This window comes from Equus quagga, chromosome 14 (genome assembly GCF_021613505.1).
Source record: "Equus quagga isolate Etosha38 chromosome 14, UCLA_HA_Equagga_1.0, whole genome shotgun sequence".
Classification (NCBI taxonomy): Eukaryota; Metazoa; Chordata; class Mammalia; order Perissodactyla; family Equidae; genus Equus; species Equus quagga.
This window is the reverse complement of record NC_060280.1, coordinates 62116183-62124584: the sequence shown is the minus strand read 5'-3', so window position 1 is coordinate 62124584 and position 8402 is coordinate 62116183. Positions and strand designations below refer to the sequence as shown.

Here is an 8402-nt window from a genome sequence, read left to right as displayed (position 1 = left end):
AATTTTTAAAAGCTTTTGATAAAATTGATTTGTAATCTCTGAAAGTGCTAAGTATCTTGTTCTAGTCCACACAGTACTAATGTTGTTTATGACTAGGTAATATAAATAATGTAAACATGTCATGTATTACGTAGATGTAATATATGTATATTTATATGTACATAGATGCAGTATTTATATATGTAATATATGTACGTAGATGTAACGTAAACTATGCAATACAAAAGGAGTGCAATTATAGGCAGACTTCTATTTATACTGAGGTGATGCCACTTCGTTCCACAACTCCAGAGGGCACCATTCAGATGGGCTCCGATGGCCACTGCGGCCCATGGGAGCGAATATTTAACGAAAAAAAAATCAAGATGGGTTCGTCGGGTCTTCCAGCTAGATAAACTTCACAGCTAAGTTTGAAGTTGAGAAGGGTTCAGTTAGGACTGATTATTAAATAAAAACATTTCATTTCTTCTACTTAAAAACGGGCGGGAAGAGACAAGCTATTCGAAAACAGCTAGGAAGAAAACGCTTCTCCGCACAGTTTGCCAACTACGGGATACCGCGGAAATTCCACGCTAGGATAGTCGCGATGCCTACTGGGAGTTGTAGTGTGGCCCTCGCCTTCCGTGCAGCGGCCTGGGCCCCGCAAGACTCCGTTTCCCAGCAGGCCGCGCGCCAAGGCCGCCGGCGGGACTGGAGCTGCCGCGCTGACTACGAGAGTGGCTCTGTCAGCGTTGGTTCCTGTCGTGGCCATGGCCTCGTTCGTGACGGAAGTTCTGGCACACTCGGGAAGGCTGGAGAAGGAGGATCTGGGCACCAGGATCAGCCGCCTGACCCGGAGAGTGGAGGAGATCAAGGTGAGGGCGCGGCAGCAGTCGGCGGATTAGAGAGCGACGCCGGGTGGTGTTGGAGGAGAGATGAGCAGTGGCTGAGGGCGGACACAGTGGGTAGGAGCAGAGTCAGGTGTGGGGCCTGAGTGGGAAGAATGAGGAGTGGCAGGCCTGGGAAGTATGTGGATTGAGGAGGAAGCTTGGAGCGCGGCCGAGTTGGGGACGGAGGAGGCGAGGAGGCCTGGGACTGTGCGGAGGAGGAGGCGGTGGCTGGGGGAATGTTGGGGAGTGGGGTTAGGTTGGGGAGGCCGGGGGCAGGGGACGCGGAGGGAGACTGAGGGGACCAGCAGGGCAGGGGAGTGGGACCGAAAGCCTCCACGTGTCCAGAGAGGGAGCACAGGAGAGGGATGGATATGAGGACAGGACGTGTTTGTCTCCTGCACCCACTCCTTTTTGTCCGATTTGTTGATGCACATGATAGCTTTGGGAAGATTGTACCATCCTCCTCTCTGAAGTTTTTGTTATTGAAACCTAGCAGTGTGTTTATTTGCTCTCTTCTCCATCCCTAAGCCCTGGAGGCCGTGCTGAGTGTTGTAAAACACGTGAATGGCACTTCTCTGGACCCTGCTGTCTTGAGACTGATAGAGAACCAAAAAGCACAGAGCCGTACACAGGTTCCCTGTGTACTGCTGTCCTCACCTTGCCAATATTTGCCCGCATCTTTGCTGCGTTCACTTAAAATTATGTGCACCTGCTTAAGTCTGGATTTAAGGGAGCGAGTTTGGCACCTACCATAAAGGCACAAGAAGTAGCTCTTCCTAACAATTCTTGATTTTACAAAAATGGTTTCCTAGTTTGTAAATATTTCACGATACTGACATCTCTTTAACATGGCTTTTGGGTTTTAAACCACGTTTTATATGATACACAGACTATTAAGCTACCTTAGCATGGCACTTGGGGTTCCTGTGTGTTCTGAACCTAACTTTCCTTTCACTAGTTTCCTTTACCAACTTGAATCTTCAGCCAATTGAGAATTACTTCCTATGCTCCAAGAAGGCCCAGTATCGTTTCTAGTTCCCAGATTTTGCTTATGTTGCCGTTTCTCCATCTTTACCCGTAGTCTTTCTACCCATTTTCCAGGTTTCATCTCAAATGTAGTTTCCTGCATGAAAAATATCCCCATTTTCCCTCAGGCAGAGGTGTTCTCTTTCTCTTTTGTGCTCCTGGAGAACATTAACTCTGTTGTTGTGTTACATTTCTGTGTTCGGCATTCTTGCTACTCAAGTGTATGTAGTGTTTTCCTGCCTAAAAGGAATTTATTTGTGGGCAGGTGTAATTTATACCTGTAGCTTCCAAAGCATTGAATAATTCAGTGCAAAGTCTTCAGTAATTTGTTTATTAATAAAATGTAAATCAATTTACAGTTTTAAGATTAGACCTTAAAATTTTATAAGCCAGAAGATAGAAATTCGTAAATTGATTGAAATATACAGATTATGGATTTAACTTATCCATTTGCTTTTTTTTTTATTAGATATATGTATAATTAAAATTGGCTGTAGTCTGAGTTGGTACAGTTCAATATGAGAACTTCTGGCTCCACCTTCTCCTTTCTGGTGTTTGTAAAACTCTTGGGCACTAGTGGGATTTGGTGATCATTGTCTTCTTTCACTCTAATAATGTCATAGGACCATTAAGGGTGGGAGAAATATGTGTTTCAAAGAAATCTGTTGGCTTGGAGGGAAAGTGAATGGGTGTGGGTAACTGGCAGGAAGGCTCCAACATGGAGGATTCCTTATGGAAGACAAGCATATATTTTTAACAGAGTCACCTACTCATCTCAGTGTAATTCTTCTGTTTTATATTATAGGGTGAGGTATGCAGTATGATCAGCAAGAAGTACAGTGAATTCCTGCCCAGCATGCAAAGTGCACAAGACCTGGTTTCCCAAGTGGATAAGCTATCTGATGACATTGACCTGCTGAAGTCCAGGATAGAGAGTGAGGTAAGAAGAGGTTGTTATATTGGGTACGTTTGCAGGGAGGTAGTTCAGCTTCCTGATTCCTAAGACAATTCAGTTATGTACAACTTTTCAAGACTTCACTTTCCTTATTGGTAAATGGAAGTTGAATTAGATGATTTTAGGGTAACTTCCAACTTAAAAATAGAAATATTTTCCAAAATTATAATTTAAATAATTTCTTTTTTATAGTAAAATTTTTTTTAGCTATAATAATAATGTCTTGCATTTGAATAGCCCTTTATAAATTAAAAAAAAATAATCTGAGGAGAGCTGGCCCGGTGGCGTAGTGGTTAAGTTCATGTGCTCTGCTTCAGTGGCCTGGGGTTTGTGGGTTTGGATCCCAGGCATGGACCTACACACTGCTCATCAAGCCATGCTGTGGCAGCATCCTATATACAGAATAGAGGAAGATTGGCACAGATGTTAGCTCAGTGAGAATCTTCCTCAAGCAAAGAGGAAGATTGGCAACAGATGTTAGCTCAGGGCCAATCTTCCTCAACAACAACAACAGCAAAATCTGAGGATTTTGTCATCTTCATAATAAAAACAGGTAAAGCTTAGAACTGGATCATTTGGCCTCTTCTCTTATCTCTTCCTAGTTAAAATACTTGCATCTATTAATGGCCAGCATTGTCTTACAGGTCTATAGCTGGCCTCAACACATTCAAGCTTCAGCACAAGGTTTGTCTTTTGTCAATTTTCTTCTGGAAAATTGGCTTGGTGTGCCAATCATGACCACTCTACTTCTTGTCATCAAGCCACTTCCTCTGGACAGAGGAAGACTGGACAGAGAAGACTCTGGAGAGAGTCCTTGCCCATCTTGTCCTGTGTCAGTTTGTGGGGCTAGTGCTTTCTATACTTGTGTGGAAAGTCTGGTGGGTTTTAAGAATGTGTATCGTGTTTTCTGGAGTGCTTTCATCACAAAAAGAAGTAAACCAGTCTGGAAACAAAAATATCAGCTTTATAATATTAAAGACATTTTCCACATGTATTATCTCCCCAGGATTTTTCCCCTACAGTTTCCTTTTATGAAAAATAGGCAATTGAAAGAAAGCAAACTGATACTGGAGATTTAAACAAACTCTAATCTTAGGTGTCTTCAACATCCATTTCTAAATTTTTGCTCAGGGCTCGTTGATATCCAAAAATCAAGATGTTGAGGTATTCTCAAGGTCCTGAAGGAAAGACAACAAGTCTCTTCTCTACGTGATAGTTTCTAGAGAAGGAAAGTGAACAGATGTGTTTTTCAAAAGTTTTCTATAAAATTTGAATGACAAATAGGGAAACCACTAGTTAGCTAGAAAATTTATTTAACAGTCAGTTCACCAATCATTCTGATTAGAGGTTTTAATAAAAATAAATCCGTTACTTACAACTCCAGCACAGCTCAAGTAATATTTTGGAAGTGTATTTGTCGTTAGTTGATTGTTTGATCAATGAGTCAATAGTGCGATCTTAGTCTGTACTATTGAAATGAAATGCAGTATCTGGAACAAGAGAGTGATGAGTTCTCTGTGCCTTTTGCTGGCCAGATTATGGCTGGTGAAATTTATTCAATTCTGGTTGTTGTCTTTTGAAAAATGGCTGGTCTAAATGAGAGGGTCCAGGGCTGAATACTGAACCATCTGAAGAACAATGAAAGAAACAGGGTGCTTAGTTTTAGTAAGAAACACTTTCAAGATTTGAAGCCCTAGGGGCTGGCCCTGTGGCCAAGTGGTTGGGTTCGTGCACTCTGCTTCGGCGGCCCAGGATTTCGCTGGTTCGAGTCCTGGGTGTGGACATAGCACTGTTCTCGTCAAGCCATGCTGAGGCAGCATCTCACATGCCACAACTAGAAGGACCCACAACTAAAAATATACAACTATGTACCGGGGGGCAAAAAAAAAAAGGTTTAAGCCCTTATCATATCAAGATTGAAATTTATAGCCAAAGAAGGGGAATTAGATCCATAGGTGGATGTTATAAAGAAATTTATTCAGTCATTTGATATACTCATTGAGCATCTACAAAGTGCCTGATACGGTGGTAGTTGCTGAATAAGACAGTTTTTAATTTCAAAATGTGACTCTCATGCCTGATGTAGATGAGTAAAATAGTGTGGTACACACCAAATAGGAGTAATCCAGTTAGAGAGAAGAGGTGTAGTTAAGGATGGCTTCTGGCAGGAAATAGTGTCCAAACCAAAGCCTGAAGTGACAGGTAATTAGGCAGAGAGGAAGGAAGAGTGTTTTAGGTAGACGTAGGGGACAGCATTGCAGAAGCAAGGATGTAATGGAGAGATGTCACTTTTGGAGAGCTGCAAGTGTTCCATATGACTCATGTTTAGCGAGTGTGGTGGGAAAGGACATGAGATGAGATCAGAAAGGTAAGCAAGGACCTTGTATATCAGGTTAAGTAGTATGGACATTATCTTGATGGCACTGTGGAAGCCATGGAGGATTTTAAGCAGGGGAGTGACAGCAGAATTGAATTTTAGGAATCCCATCTGGTTGAAGTTTCAAGAAAGGACTTGAGGGAAAAAGAGACTGGGAAATGAGAAGGCAGTTAAAGCATTAGGAGGCAGTGAAAGTAATCAGGCGAGACCGGGTGGCGACTTGCTCTAAAGTCAGTGGCAGTGAGGATGGAGAAAAGTGGATGAATCCTAGTGACATTTAAGGGATAAGATCTTTGGGACTTGTTGATGTGGGTAGTAAAAGACGGAGAAGTCAGTGATAAGTGGGGAACCAGGTCATTGATGTGCCATTCATTGAAACAGAGAATCTAGAGAAGGGGTAGGTTTTTGTGGGAGAAATTAGTTTAAATATGGAGTGCCTGTGTGATATACAACTCCAAATAGAGTTGTATAGTTGGAGTGTATTAAGATGAAGGCTAGATGTTCAAAAGAAAGGAAGAAAGGGAGACAGAGACAGACATTGAAATCCACTGGCTCAAACAAGATATGTATTTTTTTTTTAAAGATTGGCACCTGGGCTAACAACTGTTGCCAATTTTTTTTTTTTTTTAAGGATTGGCACCTGGGCTAACAACTGATGCCAATCTTTTTTTCTTTCTGCTTTATCTCCCCAAACCCCCCCTGTACACAGTTGTATATCTTAGTTGCATGTCCTTCTAGTTGTGGGATGTGGGACGCCGCCTCAACGTGGCCTGACGAGCAGTGCCTTGTCCGCGCCCAGGATCCGAACCCTGGGCTGCCGCGGCGGAGCACGCGAACTTAACCACTTGGCCACAGAGCCAGCCCCAGATACGTATTTTTTAATTGTAGTAGTCCAGGCTAGCATGCTGATTCTACAACCTATGGCCTACCTGCTCTAGTATAGTCTCTGCCAAGCACTGTGAAGGGGGTCTGAGATTTTAACCTGCTTGCAAGTTAGCCTGCCACAGTTTCATGGATGCTGGTAGAAGACATGAGACTCCTTGGATGAGAGATGAAAAATAGTTTATTACTCACAGCAGTAGCCAGCCTGAGCATTTTTGCACAGGGCCCTGAGCCCCAGTTTCTACAGGGCAATGTGCAGTGCATTATAGAAGAGAACTCCTGAGCTCAGGGAATGTGAATCTCTTATAATAGGGAGTAAGCATGCTTGCTTTTTGCTTTGGAGGAAAACACCATCTCTGTTTTCCAAGCTGTTTACTACACAGACTTCCTTGAAAAGATAGTCCAGAACAAAAGATGGTCATTACTTCACTCGCAAAACAGTGCAGAAATGTAAGAGACCCCTAAAAAATTATGTTTCAACAGTCTGTAGAGCAGCAGAATTGGCAACACCTGGTGGCTTGTTAGACCTAGAGGCTCTCAGGCCCCATCGCAGACCTATATGATGTGGACTTCGGATAGCAGCACTTGGAAATTGAAGACATGGGAATGGATGAGATTGTCCAGAAAGAGTATATAGAGCAAGGTTTCTCAACCTCGGCACTGATATTTGGGGCTGGATAATTCTTTATTGTGGGAGACTGTTCTGTACATTGTAGGATGTTTAGCAGTGTCCCTAGCTTCTCACTAGATGCCAGTAGAACTCCTTCAGTTGTGACAACCCCAAATGTCTCCAGACATTGCCAAATGTCCCTGCATGGGAATGGGGCAAAAAGAAGTTTATTTTTTGAGAACCAGCAGTTCAGAGTAAGAAGAGGGCCAGAGAGAAAGGAATATCAATATATTTGAAGTGATCAGAGGCAAAATGAAGCTTCCCCCCAAAAATGAAAGGAATGGCCAGAGAACTAGCAGGAAAATGAGTAGAGAATGTTGTCATTGAACTAAGGGAAGGAAAGTAACAGTGTGCTGATAAATCGTTAAACACTGATGGTATATGCTGTGGATGCAGCAACAAAGAGTTGTTTGGTGTTTGGGGCAGCAGCTGTTTTGGAATAGTTTTGGTGGAATGGTGGGGGTAGAAACCAGATCATGGTGAGTTATAGAGTGAATGAGAGGTGAGAGAGTCAAGACAGTAGTATGGATCACTTGCAGTAAGCTTGTTGGTGAGAGGAAGGAGAGAAATAAGGTAGCTACTGAGGAATGAGGTCGTTGCTGATGAGGAGGAAATTTTTTCTCAAAGTTGGGAGACATTTTAGCATATTTAAATCTGATGAGAAGAGCCATGCTGTAGTAGGTCTTCAATCAATATATATGTCATGAATGATGAATGAATTAGGGAGAGGTAAAAGATATAGAAAGAGAAGAAATAATTGATAGTGCAACGTCCCTGAAAAGGGGGGGCAGAATGAGAGTTCGGGTTCTGACTCAATGTAAAATCTTTCTAATAGTTAGACCTATCCAATGGAGAGTGAGTTATCACTTGGCAGTTGGGATACCCTTCTAGTAATCCAGGTGGATGAGCTCTCTGATGAAAGATAGCAACTGCTTAAGCTAAGAATAGGTGGTGACGCGAGGATTCTTGGTTGATGGGAATGGGTATTCCCGCATAGGGTCATGGTTTGGACTGAGAGGACCGCCTAAGATCTCTTCCTGCTATTCTGTGATTTTTGTTCCAGTCTTAACCAGCACTTAAATTTCAACATGAATTATATTCACCTAATAAAGCTTAATGATTAGCTATAAATGTTTTATTTCTTAGGTACAGAGTAGCTTGAAAGTACTTGTTTTTGATGTGTGCATTAGGTCCGCCGAGATCTTCATGTATCAACTGCTGAATTTACAGACTTGAAGCAACAGTTGGAAAGAGATTCAGTAGTCCTAAGTTTGCTTAAACAGCTGCATGAGGTCAGTAAACTCAGCTCAAACTTCAGTGTTTTGGTGGTAAGAAAGTTATTTTTTTTTCACTTGGTCTCATTATTAACTGAGTATTGGGCTGTATGGTATTTTTTCATATTTTAAAAAAGAATAAGCTGACAGACTTGAAATAATAAGATATATAAAGTAAAATGACTAATAACTATCTTATCTTTTTAGTTTTCTACTGCTATTGAAGAATATAATTGTGCATTAACAGAGAAGAAGTATGTCGTTGCTGCTCAGCGTCTGGAAGAGGTATTAAACGCTTTCTCCAAAGCCTGAGCAATTAGTACTATTTTTGTTTTTAGTAAATGTTGTG

The 8402-nt window shown here is 42.0% G+C and overlaps 1 protein-coding gene across 1 annotated transcript in view; it reads left to right on the top strand.

The window, feature by feature from the left end:
* Positions 1-670: 670 nt before the first annotated feature.
* Positions 671-8402, top strand: part of ZW10 (zw10 kinetochore protein) — a 44141-nt gene continuing 36409 nt past the window's right edge. Inside the window, exons 1-4 of the mRNA XM_046637655.1 lie at positions 671-854; positions 2701-2835; positions 7970-8071; positions 8261-8338. Coding sequence (XP_046493611.1) covers positions 750-854; positions 2701-2835; positions 7970-8071; positions 8261-8338 — 420 coding nt within the window. The 5' untranslated portion in view covers positions 671-749. The remainder of the gene's footprint in view (positions 855-2700; positions 2836-7969; positions 8072-8260; positions 8339-8402) is intronic.